This window comes from Lynx rufus, unplaced genomic scaffold, assembly GCF_022079265.1.
Source record: "Lynx rufus isolate CCGP_SWC_20201006 ecotype Redwood Valley unplaced genomic scaffold, mLynRuf1.p SCAF_1, whole genome shotgun sequence".
Lineage (NCBI taxonomy): Eukaryota > Metazoa > Chordata > Mammalia > Carnivora > Felidae > Lynx > Lynx rufus.
This window is the reverse complement of record NW_025814823.1, coordinates 172,621,369-172,640,291: the sequence shown is the minus strand read 5'-3', so window position 1 is coordinate 172,640,291 and position 18,923 is coordinate 172,621,369. Positions and strand designations below refer to the sequence as shown.

Sequence of the window (18,923 nt, the reverse complement as noted above, 5' to 3'; positions counted from 1 at the left end):
ATGTCCTTCACCAACTGTGGACTTTGGGAAAAGTACTTGTCCCTCAGCAAACAGGAAACCCTGGCTTCCCTGCAGGCCACAGAGCTCGAATGTGATGGCGAAGGTCCAGTGGGCTGATGCAGGGGAGAGTGCTGTGCAAACTGGATAGTGTGGGGACATGCTTGTTGCTGTTGCCAGTAGTAGCAAGGTGGAGAAGCACCTTACAATTGTAAATACACAGCGATGCTTCTGGAGACTCCTTTGAGTCACTGGGCTGCTGGCTTAAAAGGGCATCTTAAGAAGTGTGAAGAAGCCCTTTGTCACACAGCTAATATGTAACAGGAGAAGCATCTATCCATGTAGCCCAGGAGGAACTGTCACAAAGGCACTGCTGGCTTGTCACCCGGGCCTCTGGCGTCTGTCCTAGGCTAAGCAAGCCTGTTCTTAGAGCTAGTTGAATGATGAAATATTAGCGAAGTAATGTTTCATCCAAAAATAACAGCCATTTTGACAGTTATCTTGCAGTCAAATTTCCAGGTGGTTTAGTCTCATTTGGACACACACTATAAAATGAATGTGAGGCAGGTCTCAAAGCAGCCTGGGGACTTAGTGCCTCATATCTCCAGAACGATGAAGTAAGTATGGATTTATATCCATCAAGCACTAGACCCACATTTGTTTAGAAAGTGTCAAGGTCCCATCCCCACCTTGCTTAGGCCTCGGGTAAAATTTTCACAGAGATTTAAGAGCCTTGGCAGTCAGTTCCTTAAGATAAACCTTAGGACTTCAGCAGAATCAGACAAAGCAGCTATGGTCTCTCAATCCTATGCTGATACCCACAAGGAAGTAAGCTGCTCCATGACAGGACCGGCTTACTCACTCATCTGAGTGTCTTACCCACTACCTTTGATGGGGCTTAGTCTGGGAAGCTTGTTGACTTGAAACTTGTTGACTTAAAACTTGGCTGGGAAAGGGGAAATGGGCCTTTGTTGAAAGCTTACCTGGTTCCAGACACAACGTGTGAGTTATTTTTTTTTTTAAGTTATTTATTTATTTTGAGAGAGAGAGTGTGTGTGCGAGCAGAGGAGGGGCTGAGAGAGAGAGAGAGAGAGAGAGAGAGAGAGAGAGAGAGAGAGAGAGAGAGAGAATGCCAAGCAGGCTCCATGCTGTTAGCACAGAGCTCGACACAGGGCTCAATCTCAGGAACTGTGAGACCATGACCTCAGCCAGAATCAAGAGCTAGACGCTCAACCGACTGAGCCACCCAGGCACCGCTGTGTGAGTTATTTTACGGATGCTGTCTCATTTGTCTCTATGGCAACCTTATAACAAAGCGATTAAATAAACTATCTAAAGGTAGTCCACCTACAAGTGGCATAAATGAGATTGGAATCCAGGCTTCTCTGGTTCTTTATAAATTAGGATTAGATCGACTTCATTTGCTAGAATACTTCAGCATAGTAGTGGCCTATACAACAGAAGTCTGGAGTCAACAGTCCAAAGGTGGTAGGAGCAAGTTTTGGCTCTCTGGAGTATAGACCTCATCTTTAAGGAGGAGGATGGCTGCTGGGGCTCCATCTACCACATTCATGTACCCCAAGCAGCAAGGATAGGGGGAAAAAAAAGGGTATGACTTCTCTCAGAAAGATTTTCTCAGAACTCCCACATAATATTTTTGCTTATGTCTCATTGGTCAGAACTTCGTCATACGGCTACTCCTAGCTCCACCTGCAAGGGAGGCTGGCAACTGGGATGTTTTAGCTGAATGACAATATGACCAGCCCAAAATTAGGGTCTCGTTCCTGAGTATGAAGAGAAGAATGAATTGGGGAGGACACTAGCACAGACTCTGGACGTTACATATGTTTTTTTCTCTTTGGTTAGTGAAACATCTTTTAATGGTACTTTATGGGTCATATGTCTGAAGCTCTGAGTCAAGGTAGAGGGCATTTCCAAACTCAGAAGACAAGTAAAGAGATCTCAAAAAATGGTATACGTGTAATTTTCCTATTACAGATATTTAACAATTTTGGTTACTTTTGTTAAATTTATCTTTCTAGGATTAAAACCCACTGTTAGTCCTTTTAAAAATTAGCCAGATAGGTGCACCTGGGTGGCTCAGTTGGTTAAACATCTGGCTTTTGAACTCAGGGTGGTGAGTTGAAGCCCCATGTTGGACTTTGAGCCGGGTGTGAAGCCTATTTTAAAAAGTATACCCAAAAAGACCTCTCGGCTTCTTATTTTTTAATACTTGCCTTGGCAGGACATAGGTTGTGTGGTAATACTTGTAGTGTTGCTCTCAAACCCTCTAGCCTTTGAATTTGCAGGGATATCAAGAGGTCTGTCAGAATGAAGGGGAGCAAAACCCAAAAAGAAGGGAGGTCAAACTAGCTTTTGATTACTGAGTTATTGATGGGGGGTCTTCTTGTAGTGACAACTTAGCGTACTTCATGCTCAGTCATCAGGCAGTAAGGGGGTGCCGTCAGCCCGATTCTAAGCAACATGTCTGTTTTATCCACTCTGCCCCCCACTCTGTAGTTAGTTTCTGTTGAGTAACTGTCAGCAACATTAAGGAACATGTGTATATTCTACTTTGTTGTTGTTTTTAATTTTTATCTTCTATCAGAAGAGCTGGTTGATAGGGAAGGAAGATGCAGCCAGGAAGAGAAAGAACCCTTCAAAGTTTTTATGCTACAGCCATCATGTGCAGAATATATAGCCACAACTGTTTTGTTTCTTTAATACAGAAGCCTCTTTTATTTTCTTTTTTTATTAAATTTTTTTTTTCAACGCTTTTTATTTATTTTTGGGACAGAGAGAGACAGAGCATGAACGGGGGAGGGGCAGAGAGAGAGGGAGCAGAAGCCTCTTTTAAAAATAACACTTGGGGTGCCTGGGTGGCTCATTTGGTTGAGCTACTGACTTTGGCTCATGATCCAGGGGTTTGTGAGTTTGAGCCTCGTATCAGGATCTCAGCTGTTAGCATGGAGCTGGCTTTGGATCCTCTGTCCCCCCCTCTCTCTGCCCATCCCTCACCCATTCATGTGTGTTCTCTCTCTCCAAAATAAACATTAAAAAAATTAAAAAATAATACATATAAATTAAAAAAAAACTTATTAAACAATTCTAACTAATTCTAATTCTTATTAAACAATTCTAATTCTAGCTAATACGTTAGAATGTTTATTTTTCTGTTACATTTTTTTTCTTTTATAATCAGAGGGAAATACTTTAAGTAAAGTTTTCATCCACATAAAAAATTGAAAATTACTATCATGTACAACATCATATAGCGGGGAAAGGACACTGGTGGCCTTGGTGCTAGTGTTGAGTTATCCATAGGATTTTGAGTAAGCAAGTCAATCTCTGGGTTTTAGGTCTTCACCGGCAAATGTGGAATGGGAGATGTCAAGTACCCAGGGCCCTTTCCCCAAACAACTACGATTATGACCCATGAGAGAGTCTACAAAACTTATGTGGCATCTGTGGCTTCTTAATTTGGAGTTTATGGAAAGAGTCCAGAGTGTGTTATCACCATAATTAGGTGAAATACATGCATCAACCCCAAATTTATACTCTTCTCTAAGAGAAGAATCTGTCACCCACATGGATTCTTAAGGAATTTGTGACCCAAAGAAGGTGAAGAACAACTGGTCTACTCTCATTTCATAGAGAGGCATCTTCCATCCAGGAAAACAAAGAGACTTGGCCCAGATGCACATCGTGTGGATCTTCCTGGCAATCTGGAGAGCTGATAGGCCCAAAGGTGTTATCTGCTCCAAGCTGGATACTCTCCCCAGTAGGGATGACCCCCTGGACCCTCTCTGCCGTGTGCTTTGATGGAAATAACTACTCTGTGTGTCTCCTCATCTGGCCCAGTTTATGAAGTTAGTGTGGAATGTAGATCTTCCTCTGTCAACTAATTCTCCCCCAGGTCCTTCAGGTTGTCCTTCCCCCAGAAGTAGGAGGGAGATGTGGGAGAGAGGAGGCATGTCTAGGTTTATATAGTTGGGATCTTTGTTTCCACTCCTGTATTTCTTAAAGAACATTTCAGCTCCCCAAGTATTTTATCCTTCTCTCCAGAGAAGTGGTAAAGCCTCTCCCAAGACTCGACAGAATGTGTAACAGACCACAATGTCTGACACTGAAAGAAAATTCTCAGATTGACAGTTCAGAGGCAGAGGGGGCAACCCAGCTGTCTAAAGGAGTGAATTTGAGTCCCTCTCCACCCTCCTGGAAGCAGAACAGCCTCAAAAAGATTGTACAATGGGAACACTGTGGTATTTGTGCTGAGAATTCATCACATAAAACCTTGTATCTGAAACCCAAAGTGACCTTTTTCTGGGCAGCCGTAGCCCTACATGAGAAGGCAAATACCACCAGATTGCCTGACATTTCCTTTTTTAAATTTCAAGCATTCCTAATTTCAGATCGGCTATTGATCTGTTGGTTTGCAGCCCTGATGCAATTAAGCGAAGTCACATTCACTGCTGTTCTAGTCTAACATAAACAACTGCTTTGATAGCCCAGACTCTGCCCTGTACATCCTTGTCCCATACTCCCCCTCGCCCCGCAACAAACCTACCAGCCAACATGCAGTTGCAGAAAAGCATTTTCTAAACCTGAAATTAAAATCTTCAAAGTTGAACTGTGTACTGTCGTGCCACGTCCAATTTTTAAAGATCATGTTTATTTGCTCACTCCTTTAACTCCCTCTTGGCAGAAGCTACTAAAAACCTGCAAGGAAGGAAGGTTTGTTCTGATTGCAGCTACTCACCCAAACATAGTATACAATTCAGCTGGGGAACAGTCTGAGTTCCCCCCTGGAACCGGTGATGAAGACCGATGAGAAGTAGTGACTCAAAGGGCCAAGAAGGTTGAAGGGTGTTGCTCTGGGATCAGTGTGTTGAACAGATCCTAAACAGATCTGTTTAAGCCATTGGCCTGGAAGGCCACAAAAGGCAGGTGTGGTAGCTGTTGGTGCAGCTGCAGCTCAGTGTTTGGGCTTGGATGTTGAGCAGATTGAGATCCCAGAAGTGCAGGGTGGTACCCCTTTGCTACTGTGCTGAAGAACATCACTTGTAGCTCCTGTTAACCTGAGGATGTTGGCTGGGGACAGAGATCTGGAGGGGTTCTTTGTCTTTTCCTAGCATCCTTATCAGCATTCTAATTCTCCTACGAGAGGGTCTACTTGCCCAGAAGGAGCATCTAGTCAGTGTAGTCTGTGTGGGGGACAATGAGGAAAGATGAGCTGGCAAGGACCACTTTAAGAGGTCCTGGGGGGAAAAAAAAAGACCTCTCCCAGTTTTTCTTAATATTCAGCCCCATGGTCTGTCTGTACATGTGGCAATATGGGTGATTGAACTGCCCTATTCACCTTTCATATTTCCCAAAGGTAAAAAGCTAATTTGGTTCTCCCTTTTCCTTGCTGCTCAGGTTGAGAATCAGGCGACCCCACACCAGCTCTTAATCTCATTCTCACTGAGTAACTCAGTGAAAGCCCTGAGAATGAGAAGTGTTGCTCTCTGTCCTGATTTAACCACCAAAATTAGGTCCTGCTGCCCACACATAAATCTTCTCCCTGTTACATTTAGGGTGACCATATAACCTGGCTTGCCTGGAAGACACCTGATTTAATAGCACCCATTGGAGATGATGCATTTTTTTAATATGATCACACTAATTACAAGGAATGAAGGGAAGGAATGTTTCTGCCAAAGGATCTAACTAACCTTGTGCTCCTTTCTTTCTGTTGCCACAGCTCCACTTGGCAGCCCTGGCATCACTCAAGGGAGATATAGTGGAGCTTAATAAACGTCTGCAGCAAACAGAGCGGGAACGAGACCTTCTGGAAAAGAAATTGGCCAAGGCACAGGTAAGGGATCTGGAAAGTTTTTAGAAAACATTTGTATTTTTTATTTTAAGATAAAACACAGAGAGGCGCCTGGGTGGCTCAGTCAGTTAAGCATCTGACTCTTGATCTTGGCTCAGGTCATGACATGTCCCATTATCCTTGATTTGTTGAAACCATGGTTTCAACAAATGAAGAGCCGAATGCTTCATCTTTCCATTAACATTTTTCAAGTTCATTAATTACCTATAATCCTTGGAAATTGCCCAGTGAATTTTTAAAAATAGTATTACGAAATTGTGGATTTAAACATATTTGGGTTTTATTCTGTTGTAATTATTTTCCTTACAGAAACTCAAATCGTATTATCTTTGGCCAGTATGAAGTCTTGATGTTGGCTTTGAGTCTTTTGACATGAGTCTGGTAGTTACTCCAGACTCATCTAGTGCATTTTTTGTCCCAAATCTGGTAGTGACCATTCCCCAAGTAGCTCTTATTTCTCTCTGCAGAAAATGATACTTCAGTACCACAGTCTGGGTGCAAAGGTTGCTTACTGCTTCTGGGTTAGTCATTGTTTTCAAGCTTCCTTTATTAGACACAGCCAGGGAATTCTTTATTCCTTATTTATTTAGATATTAATATTAAGATAAAATACTTTAGGAGTTCATACTAATAGCTGCAGTTTAAATTCGGATTACAAAGGCACTTTTTATTTAGCTTCTTGTATGTTTATCTGTATCTCCTTCCTTTCACGCGAAGAATCCTGGTTCTTAAGGTTTCAGAGGATGATTGAATTAGAATATCCCGTAATTACTTACTTGCTTCATTCCATAGTATATATGGTTTCAGAATAGGGGCACCTGGGTGGCTCAGTCAGTTAAGCGTCCGACTTCAGCTCAGGTCATGATCTCGCGGTCTGTGAGTTCGAGCCCCGCGTCGGGCTCTGTGCTGACCGCTCAGAGCCTGGAGACTGTTTCAGATTCTGTGTCTGCCTCTCTCTCTGCCCCTCCCCTGTTCATGCTCTGTCTCAAAAATAAGTAAACGTTAAAAAATAAATTAAAAAGAAAAGAATATTACTACCACTATGACAAATGTAGTTCCTGAGAAGAATTTAATTTGGTTTTTTTGTTTGTTTGTTTTTGGTTGCATTATGCTCTCTTCACTCCTCCAGTTACTTGCAGTTGTCCTTTATCCACCCTGCCTGACCATATGGCCATTGCAACTCATATTCTTCCCTTCTAGTCCTCATTTGGTCTTCGACAAGTAAATATATATTTCATGTTTACTATGGTCCTTATGTCAATGTTCCTCTGTGTGTTTATTGCCTGAAGCTTATTTTCTAGTAGATTCCTCAGGGAGGGTTCAGGGGAATAATCTTCACCAAGCTCTTGCTCATTAATGATGGTGCGTGTGTGCCCTTTGTACTCGAAAGGCATTTCTGCTAGATATAAAACCCTTGGCCCATCTTTTCTTTACTTGACTATGTCTCCTTATTCTTTTATTCAACACAGAGTGTTGCCCTCAAAGTCTGATAATACAGCTTTCTTTGCCTCACAAGACACTTACTCTAGACATCCATGACATATTTTTTCTTTATTTTTTTTAAGTCCAGTAATTTTACTAGAGTAACTTTTTTTAAAAGCTTTTATTTTTGGGTAATTTCTATGCACAGTGTGGGGCTGAAACTCAACTCTGAGATCAAGAGTCGTACACTCCACCAACTGAGCCAGCCACAAGCACCCCTACTAGAGTAACTTTTTTTAACCATGTTTATTTATTTTTTTAATTTACATCCAAGTTAGTTAGCATATAGTATAACAATGATTTTAAGAGTAGATTCCTTAATGCCCCTTACCCATTTAGCCCATCCTCCTTCCTACAACCCCTCCAGTAACCCTGTTTGTTTTCCATATTTAAGAGTCTCTTATGTTTTGTCCCCCTCCCTGTTTTTATATTACTTTTGCTTCCCTCCCCTTATGTTCATCTGTTTTGTATCTTAAAGTCCTCATATGAGTGAAGTCATATGATATTTGTCTTTCTCTGACTAACTTCGATTAACATAATATCCTCCAGTTCCATCCATGTAGTTGCAAATGGCAAGATTTCATTCTTTTTGATTGCTGAGTACCACATCTTCTTTATCCATTCATCCATCGATGGACATTGGGGCTCTTTCCATACTTTGGCTATTGTTGATAGCGCTGCTATAAACATGGGGATGCACGTGCCCTTCGAAGCAGCATACCTGTATCCCTTGGATAAATACCTAGTAGTGCAATTGCTGGGTCATGGGGTAGTTATATTTTTAGTTTTTTGAGGAACTTCCATACTGTTTTCCAGAATGGCTGCACCAGTTTGCATTCCCACCAACAGTGCAAAAGAGATTTCTCTTTCTCCTCATCCTTGCCAACATCTGTTGTTGCTTGAGTTGTTAATGTTAGCCATTTTGACAGGTGTGAGGTGGTATCTCATTGTGGTTTTGATTTGTATTTCCCTGATGATGAGTGGTGTTGAGCATTTTTTTTCATGTGTCAGTTGGCCATCTGGATGTCTTCTTTGGAGAAGTGTCTATTCATGTCCTTTGCCCATTTCTTCACTGGATTATTTGTTTCTGGGTGGAGTTAACTCTTAATTTTAGTCATCCTGGTTTGATATTATCAGATTTTCTGTGTATTCTTTTGATTATCTCTTTTAATCTTCTAATGTCAGGGAAGTTTTAAAAATTTGTAGAGTTGAATATTAGTTCTGTTCTCTTTGATTTTTTTCTTCAAGGATGCTTATTATTTGTATGTTAGATCGTTTTTGACTGTTTTCAGTATCTCACTATCCATATCCTATCTCTCCCTTTGTACTTGTTTTTTCCTGTTGTCCATCTAATATTTGTTTTGGGACATTATATGTTGTGTTTATTCTCTCTTGTGTGCCTTCTAGTTTAGTCTTTATTCCTGAAATGCGTTTTTATTTATTTCTGATTTTTGTCTGTGTTCTGTTACTGAGTTTTTCTAATTCTGAATTACATTCTTTCATGTCTTATGTCATTTTATTTCCTTCAAGTCTTTTGGCTTATTTTGAAATAGTAGGCTATTGTTTGGGGCTTTTGAGGGTGGGGGGAGATGTTCCATTTTTGTGGTATGCTTTCATGGTGTATAGGGATATTATTCTACTCTTTTTTTCTTTCTTCTTATAACTTTATATGGAATTTGACCTCACTACTTTTCCATTTTTTATTTTTATGTGAAAAATAGTTTCCTTCAACTTTTAGGAGGAAGGATTTAAGGTGGCTTTATAAGTTCACAAGGCTTAGTCTCCTGTTGTTTTCATTTTGTCAAAAATAAGGCAGACTGCTCTCTGACGCTTCCTAGCTCTTTTCCCCTCACCTACTTCTGTTTGGATCTATTCCTTCTTTTGTCTCTGTTACCCCATTCTGTTCAGTCCTTTTTTTTTTTTTTTTGAAGTTTATTATTTATTTATTTTGAGAGAGGGGAGAGACAGAGAGGGAGAGGGAGAGAGAGAATCCTAAGCACGCTCTGCACTGTCAGCACAGAGCCCAGTGCAGAGCTCAATCCTGAGAACCGTGAGATCATGACCTGAGCTTAAATAAGAGTCAGGTGCTCAACTGCCTGAGTCAGTTCAATCCTGTTCAATCCTGATCCCACTGTCAGCAGTTTCTCCTCCTAGAAGCAAGTCCTGGGGCCAGTCTTGCAAGTTCTCAAGGACTAGCTGCTTTAGCTCCTTCAGATCTTAGTGTGGACCCCTTCTTTATTTACTCTTGGCTCAGGCAGAAGCTTCCTAGTGTTAGCTACTGTTCTTTAGTTGGCCCTCATCACTTTCCTATGTATACTTACTGATTATTTTGGGGTTTTCCAGTTCTCAAGTCCACCAACCTTGTTGCTTCCCTCTGCTTCTGCCCACTCAGACACCCTTCCGGGCTTGTGGATAGTGTGGATTTGTCCTTACTTACTTGTATTTTGTTGCTCAAGAGGATACCTTGCCTCTAAGCTTTAGTTGTGCTGCATAGGTGCTCTGTTTTCACGTGGGAATTCAAGAGAGATCTAAAAACCAGGCTGCCAGTCATTGGTCTAGATGACCTATGGAAAGTTTTGAAAACTCATGTCTCATAATCATAGATGGTTTTGAGTACGGAGGAAAGACCCTTTATACTTGAGATCATTTACTTCCACATTTGTCAGGCATCCCAGAGAGGTTAACTTGCTTAGTGAAGGTCAAGTGAATAGCTTAGCACCAGAGCTAAGACAAGGTCCCCAGTGTTCTTTCCTCATATAGGATGTTATTCAGATCAAAATTGTCAGTTTGTACTTAGGTGAAAACTTAAAATATTTTCCTTCTGATAGTAAAAGTAATAAAAATATGATAGGAAAAATTGGAAAGAAAGCATTGTAATGTTTCAGTAGTGGGCCCTGGTGAATTAAAACATGTTTTAATGTTTGTTTGTTTCATAAGGGTTTTTTGAGAGAGTGATTATTTTTGTATTGAAGAAAAATATAAAAGTGTTAAGTGACCATGTTTTCTAATTTACAACCATCCAAAGTCAACTATTGTTATTAGTTCTTATCAGTGAGTATTTTTTTAAGAGGAAAGAAATTATGAAAGCCCTTAACTGGAAGCTGACATGTACTACAGCCTTGGATTTTTAAAAGATGACCAGGAGGGTATTTATTAAAATGTAAGACTACAAAGACAGAACATCTTGTACAGAGGATGGTAGAGGATAATGGAAAACTTTTTTCTTTGCTAGATCAAGGATTGAGTCAGCTCCCTTTTAACTTACTTATGGTTAAGATAATCTTATGTAAGAGTTTTTGGTGGCTCGTTATATCATAGTGCCATTAATTGACTCTATCCTGTTTGCATTCTTATACTAAATATACTTAAAAATTATTCTCTGTTCCTTTCAATGGAGATGTCTCCCCAGTTCAGATACTGGGACCCAGAAAGAGAACATGAAAAAAAGGTCAGACTCGCCAGTCTCATATCTTTTATAAAATTAAGATTTATGCAAGAAAAAATAAGAACAATGAAATGGCTGTGCCACGCTTCCTTTGTTATATGCCTTGGTGAGTGATTGATGTTTGAGGCTTGACCAGATTGTGGAAGAGCAAGTTCATGCATACATTTATGCTCTGTGGCTTTAGTAAGTTTTACCAGCTCTCTAAATACTATGGAACCATGATTAAACTAAAATGCAAACAGTGGCTGTATGCATTAGTAATTTGCAAAAAGAGCTTCAACATCTGTTGAGTCACTATTGATGGTGACACTGGAACTAGATGAATACAAAAAGGTTTATTATACGTGGTCATAAAGTCAACCTGCCAGTAGAGTTCTAAGAATAAGGAGCTTATATCAGTGTGATGGGGAAGGCAAAGTACTTCTGTGTTTATTTTCTATTGTTGTGTAATAAGTTACCACAAAAACTGGCTTTAAAGAACACATATTTATTAGCTCACAGCTCTGTGCATCAGAAGCTCAGGTATGGCTTAACTGGGTTCCATGCGTGTTTGTAATCAAGGTGTTGGCCAGAGCTGAATACTCATCTGAAGCCTCAACTGGGGAAGAGTCCACTCACCCATGTCCTTGGCAGAATTTATTTCTTTGTGGTTGTAGGATTCAGGACAGTTTGTTTTTTCAAAGCCATCCATGCAGAGAAAGATTCTAGAATAAGTCTGCTGATAAGACAGTCTTACATAATGTAATGGGAGTGATGTCCATCACCTTTGCCACATTGTATTATTTAGAAGCCAGTCACTGGTCCCATGCAGGCTCAGTAAGAGGGTATCACACAAAGGAGATTCAGGGATCATAAGGGCATTTTGGAGGCTGTTCATCACAACTTCCTGGGGGATTTGATTAACACATAGACACCACTATTAGCTTATGCCAGTAGTGATAATCACCATGCTTCTTGAGCTATATTTGTGCCAGGCGTGTGCCAAGCATTCTGCATGCTTTATCTCAGGGAGTTCTCATAGTGACCTATGGTGCAGGTACTAATAACATGGCTGTTTTATGAATGAAAGAATTAAGGTTTAGGGAATTTGAGTATGTTGCCTGAGATTATGTAGCTAGAAAGTAACCAAGAGTTAGAATTTGAAGCCAGGTTTTGTGGGAATCCACAGCTGTACTGATCCCTGTATGTCTCTTAAGCTGCCCAGGCTACTCTTAGCATCCAGAGGGGATCTCGAAGTCACGAGGAGGGGATGATGCACAGGTCCATTTGGTTTAAACATCCCTTCCATCCCAATCAAACAGGCGCATAGACACATGCGTGCATTTGCACCAACATTAAATAGCCTCATAGGGAACAGCCTTGTGGGAAGCTGGCAAAGATCATATATAGTACTAGTTTGATGCTTTCAGCATATTTGCTATTTATTTAGTACCAACCATTTTAAATTGCTGCATTTTTAAGTGCTATAAAATGATAATTCAAACAAGCTTTTGAATCCCTTTGAAATGAAGTTAGTCAGTAGTAATACAGACACTTTCTTGTTTAAAGTTTTTTTTTTTTTTTTGAGTTTTTGAAAGAAAGAGCATGCACGTGTGTGAGCAGGGGAGGGCAGAGAGAGAGAGAGGGAGAGAGAGAATCCATGCTAACAGCATGGAGCCTAAAATGGGGCTCGATCCCACAAACCATGGGATCATGACCTGAGCTGAAATCCAAAATTGGACACTTACCGAACTGAGCCAGCCAAGCACTCCATAAAGATTTTTTTAAAATGTTTATTTATTTTGAGAGAGAGAGAGAACAGGGGAGGTGTAGAGCAAGAGAGAGAGGAGAATCCCAAGCAGGCTTCACATTGTCAGCATAGAGCCCAGCATGGGACTCCATCTCACGAACCCATGGAATCGTGACCTGAGCCAACATGAAGAGTCAGACGCTGAACTGACTGACCCACCCAGGCGCCCTCAGAACACTTTCTATTTCTAACCCCTCTGTCTTTGGAAAGCAAGTCTTCTGAATTTTCTGCCTCTTGGCTTTTAGGAAGAAAACATAAATAGTTTTCATTAAATGTAATGGAGAGAGTCCTTTCTTATCTCTTTTTCTCATTGTATGAAATACTTACAGATGTGGTTGGCATGCATTCTCTGTGTCAGGAATGTTCTCTATTCCTTTCTTACTGGTTTTAAACTTTTCTTTGGTAAATTGCTCTTGCTGTTTTGCTCATCAAAGGCATTTCCATTTGTGCTGGGCCTCTTTGTTTAGTTGGCCTTGTTCCTCCCACCTTCCCCTTGGGAGGACCTGGGCCAGGCCTTAGAGTGAAGATGAAAATACCCTTAGTAATATTACTGAGACCAATCCATTGTGATCCTGAGAGAGTAGCATTACTTCTTTGGGTATTTTAAAAGGGAGTGGTGCTGACCCCCTTCCCCAGGACGGTTGAGAGGGTTAACAGATGAATGATGGCATTGCAGTTTTCAAGAATGGAGTTCATAATGCTCTTAGGTTTGACAGCTGAGACTAATGTGATGATTAAAGATCAGTGGCCTCTGTGGGGGTAAGATAAAACCCAGTGAAGAACATTAACAAAACCATAAAGCTCCTTAGCATCAGCACATTGCACAGGGTTTTTCCAACAAGGGCTCAAGTTCTCAGACCAGTCTGTCTCAAGGCTGACTCATGGCTTTATCCCTGGATTGCACCAATAGCAGACATGAGACTAAAGGGTTTTATTCTTGGTGGTTGTAATGATACTGCTTGTTTTTAATAAACATTTTTTGCATATAGGCAGTTTCACCAATATATGTGGCTAGACATAAGTATTTATATAGATTTTAAATTTGCTTCATCCTCAAATAGGAGAGCTGATACCTAGGGAAAATGCTCAGAGTATACGTTAAGTGTCAGGATGAAATTCAGGAAAAACGCAATTTCATCCTATCCAACCCCAGTCTTTTTTTCCTTGCCTTTCAGACCAACAGTTGGTAGTTGTAGGAGCAATCCTAATGATTCTGACCTCCAGAAACTCATGGCAGGCAAGATGCTGCAACCACAGGCTTGCTTTCTCTGCTGTATTGCAGGATCAGTCCAAAAACTGATGAATACAGGCTGGGAGGAGGGAGAACCCTGGATGCAATTCCCTGGGATCATAGGCAGCATGTTGTTTGAGACCATTTCTTACTTTGTTCGACTGAAATCATATGGAACGTTTGTGTATGGTGAAGAGAAGAAAATAATTTCTCACTTGGAAGTTTTGCAGGAAGAAGCTGCCATTCCTCCCTGTTAAGAAAGTCATTGCTGAGTAACTGACTTGGGCAGCTAACGCTGGCTTTATGGGAACTGGAGGGATCTAGAATGTCCTGTCTTACAGCCCTGTGTGTCTGCTTTTTTATTTCGGTGCTCCAGGGGGTTGAGGAGAGAATTGTCTGGGTTTTCTACTTCTCCTCTGATATTGGAAGGCATAATACTTGGTGTTTCTTGGAGTTCAACAGAGGCAGGTCAGGGAAGGGGACCAAGGAGGGCGACTCTGGTGCCCCTGGAGATCTTTAGGCAAATGGTACAGAGACCAGCCCACAGGTCAGGGATCTGGGAGGGAGTTGAGGGGAGAAAATTGTGGCTACAATTGCTTTAACCCTTTGATGGCATGAACAGGAATCAGAAAGATTTTTCAGAGGGTTCTGCTTGTCTGGGATATAACAAATCAGTAACTTTACATTTAATTTGTTTTCATCTGTAAAATGGTTGTATCATCAGAATATGCAGTGATAACACATAACCGCAGATTTGCAGTGGCTTAAGATATGAAAGGTGTATTTCTGGTTCCTTGCTAGGAGCTCAGTAGTGCTGGCAGAAAACTCTGTGTGGCATTGTCCTCAGCCAGCCTCCTAAGCTGAAGGCCTTCCACCGTCTGGAACACTGCCAGCAGCCATGGCCTGGGAAGGGAATGTAGCAAATGCTGAAGGAGCTGGTAAAGGCTTCCAGGCGCAAATGGTATCAATTCACTGAGATCTCATTGGCTGAAACAAGTCACATGGCCATATCCGGCTTCATGGGAAAGGGGAAGTATAATCCCACCATGTGCAAGGGTGGAGGTGAACCAGAGTCTTGATGAGCGCCCCTGCTGGGTACTGCAGGGGTGCTGGCGCTTATGGGATGCACATCCCACATGGTGGCTCCAGTAGAGCCGCATATACATAAGAAAATACTGGAGAGAAATGAACACCATTTGAAAAAGGGTTTTATTCATGGATTATGGAGAAAGTGGACATCTATCATTTTTTAATGTGTATAAAGTACTTAAACTTGTAAGTTAAAAGTCAAAAAATTATAATCATAGAGGTAATGCTCCTTTTTCCTGCTTAGTTGTCATTGTTGTATTACCTTCTCAATTGAGGGTTTACTGGGCTACCTGACCCTGGGTGATTCCTCTGTGGTGGTATGATATGCAGCTTGACCTTGCCTGTGCCCCTGTGAAACAGAATGCCTGAAATCACACACCCTCCCAGGCTAAAAAAAATTGCTCTCACAGATCATGAAAACTGAGGGTGGGGAGAGGCATGGGTCAGTAACAATACTGGAGTGTGATAATAAAATCCGGCATGACTTGAACAAACCAGGCTTGCCCGTGCAGGAGCTTGCCAGGGCAGGAAGGCATGATCGTGCACAGAATGGCTGTGTCTGTCCTGGGTGCCGCTACTCCTCTTCTACTTTTCCTGCACCAAAGTGTCCCTTGCTGGGGTTGGTCTTGTGCAGCTTTATGAGGACTATTTAACAAGGGTGTTTTGTTGGGTTCTGTTGGCTCCTGCAGGTCACGACTTGTTTTCTCCTGCCCTGTTGCTCTCATGGGAGTTGTGGTGCAGGCACCGCAGCTTGGAAAATCTCAAGGGATTTTCACTAAGCTTGGAGATGAGTGCCTCAGTATATCTTGGTCTGGTTGCAATGAGTGTGGACAGAATGGGTGAAGTGTGTTTAATGTGACACCTCAAGGACACATACAGATGGGGCTTGGGCAATGTCTTCTCCAGCCATTCATTCACCTTGAGGCTAAGAGGATAATTATTTTCCAGTGTTCTCTTGTCACTGTGTAAAGAATCCCCAGAGTACCTTTCCACCATCTCTCCTCCCCCCAACCCCCACTTTTGTCCTCCAGCACAGAATTCCACCCGGAAGCTGTGACTACAGTTTGCTTCAAAGTATGTGTCATAGTGACCCCCACTGTGGCACCCAGCACACCATCTTAAATGTTATAGGGAATCGAGACATATCTATTATTTGTAGAGGAAGAATTAAATTACAGAGGCTTTCCACTATTTTAGGAAACCATACTTGTGGAAAAAAATATAGGAATGTAAACCAGATTATCTTTGCCTTCAGCTAGGAATTTTTTTTTCTCCAATATATTCTTGTTGCTACTCCCAAATGAACCCGTAAGTTCCAAATATACATTCTGAGTCTTTTGTCTCCTTTTAGCTACAAGTGCCATTCTGTCTGAATCATCAGGCTTCCTGTTGTCTCTTGTTCATACTCATACCCTCTAGGCAGACTCCCCAGTTAGAGGCAGGAGCGAAGATGCTTTAGTCCCAGATAACATGCTCTCATTATCTGGGCATTGGCCATCTGCTTTTCCAGCAACCCGGATCTTGCCTGTTAAGTAGCTCACAACAGTCACCAGGGATGCCCAGAGTTGTCTTGGTGGTTATCAGTTGATCGTGTGCCTTTTTCTTGTATGAATGTTTGCACACCTTCATTTTTAAGTGAATCTGGCAGTTTCTGGTCTGCCTTGGTGATGGTAGTGGGCTGTTGACCTCTGAAGACTGTGGAAGAGGAAGAGTGAGTGAGGAATTGGTGGGGAGGGAGAGCTGTTAAGTTTGTGAGGGGAAGCCTTTCACAGTGATTTGTAGCCCTACAGAGCTGAATATGGAAAAGCAAAGAGGAGGAGCCAGCAAGATGGCAGGAAGAGTCGTGGTGGAAATGAGATCCAGGTCAAACTGGGCATGATTTTGTAATTATTTTAAGATCTAGAACTGGTGATCTTCATGAGAGTGCCAGCTACACTGACACATGTACATACCACATACACACACGTGCACACACGTGCATGCACACACACACAATTTGAAGGTGGGAATAAAGACTGATAACAAAAACTCACAGATACTTTGTGGGGATGGAGAAAAACAGTATTCTGCTGTGGCTATGTTCCAAAGAAATGTGAGCCTTTTTCACTTTTTGACAGATACTGTCTTTGACACCCTGTCATTTTGTGGACTTCTGTTGTCCCTTGTAAAATATGGTGGATCATGGATGAAAAGCATAATTTCATGCAAAGAGTACTTGGGGCCTGTTACAGTTTTGTTCTGTTTAGGAAAGCTTCCCTGTAAATGAGACTTAGACTCACCTTTCATTCTTGCCTCTCCTTCCACTTATTTCCTGAGCGTGTGACCTTGAGTGGACATTATTTGATGTTGCAGGTTGTCCCTAAGAACAGAAATTCACATCACTATTTCTGTGAAAGCAGCTGTCGCACCAAAGATCTGTGATACAGCTTCCACAACCTCCTTGCCTTCAATCTTGCTCCTGGAGCTCTGAGCAGCCCCCAGGAAGTTACCACATTAATACTGATCAAGTCGTTCGTAGGTGTGGTCCCTGCCGGGATATATACCACCATATTTATCAGACTTCTTTGCTGTGTATTTCTGTTTCAGTATTGAGTTGGGCTTGGTGTAGTGTTCTGCTTATCTTTGAAGGCTTTTGTCCCTGCCCGATAGCTTCTGGGTTACACCATGGGAAACCACAGATTTAGGGAGGTAGGAGGACAGTGGGACGTGGTGGGTTTGAAGTCTTACCCTTTTCCGTCTGCCACTAGCCCTGAAGGTGCAAAGCTGGCAAGTACATATGGCTCTTGGCATTAGGAAAACCTTGCTGAAATGAAATTAAAATTCCTCTGCTGGACAGGAAATTAATCAGCGCTGAACGCAGTAGACAGGGACAGAAGCTAGATTCCTTATTCCATCATTGATGAGTGTTTTATTGTTATGCAAATGAGATCAAATGCTCGGTGACTGGTAGGGCATTGAGGAGGGGTTAGAGAAGTGAAAGAGATGAACAGGTTCCTTAGGATTTAAACTCTAGCTTCAAAAATGTTTTTATAGCATCTGCTGCCTCTTACACCATCAGATGCTGAGCAAGGGAAGCGCCTCAGTTTCTTCTGTCATTGTTTCTGCAAAGCAGCCTCCTTGACAGTGTGATATATTGCGATTTATTCATTCCATAACGCTACTAGATCACCCACAGTGAAGCAAGCCACATGCCAGGTGTTAGGGCTAAATTACAGAATCACCTAGTCTTTGCTTTGCCAGAGTTCATAGTCTGGTAGAAAAGGATATTGGAAAAAATTAAGTCTGCAGATAACTGGCCAGATAGAAATAATTGTCACATCACTTAGGACTATTTGGTTGAAAAGCAGCTGAAATGTACCCTAGCAAACATCAGCTAAAAGGGTACATAGAAACTGAACAGCCATAAAGGAATGTGGGACGACAGCTCAGGGGTATAGGTCTCAGGAACTAAGGGACAGTCTTTTCAGGACCCTCAGTCAAGTGAATCAACTCCACGCAGTCTTAAGTCTATTCACTAAACATTCCCAAAAGAAGGTGTTTGATGGATCCAGCTCAGACCACTTGCCCACTTCTTGGAGGGGGGTGGAAAGCAGGAGACTTGGATAATGCCACAGAGATTGCGAGCAATGGCAGAGGGACTTTCCCTCTTAAAGACAGAATGAATGCTACAAAGGCAAAAGATATGATAAAAGTTAGCTGGTGTTGTGGCTTCTGGGATTCCGGCCAATGAGCGGGCATATGTTTATTTGGAGTGTGCTCAATGTTGAGGCTGTGGTGGCTTGAAACCATAAAACTTGGAATCATTCACCCATAGGTGCGTCAACTCATTGGCCCTTCTGTCTTGTTCTCTTGATCCCAGTGTGAACAGTCCCACCTCATGAGAGAACATGAGGACGTCCAGGAGCGAACCACGCTTCGGTACGAGGAACGCATCACGGAACTCCACAGCATCATTGCTGAGCTCAATAAGAAGATAGACCGTTTGCAAGGCACCACCATCAGGTAGTGGGCTCCT

The 18,923-nt window shown here is 41.9% G+C and overlaps 1 protein-coding gene across 1 annotated transcript in view; it reads left to right on the top strand.

Annotated features, from left to right (window-relative positions):
* The window catches only part of MCC (MCC regulator of WNT signaling pathway), a 278,022-nt gene that overhangs the window by 156,467 nt on the left and 102,632 nt on the right, over nucleotides 1-18,923 (top strand). Inside the window, exons 2-3 of the mRNA XM_047090287.1 lie at nucleotides 5,741-5,854; nucleotides 18,768-18,910. Coding sequence (XP_046946243.1) covers nucleotides 5,741-5,854; nucleotides 18,768-18,910 — 257 coding nt within the window. The remainder of the gene's footprint in view (nucleotides 1-5,740; nucleotides 5,855-18,767; nucleotides 18,911-18,923) is intronic.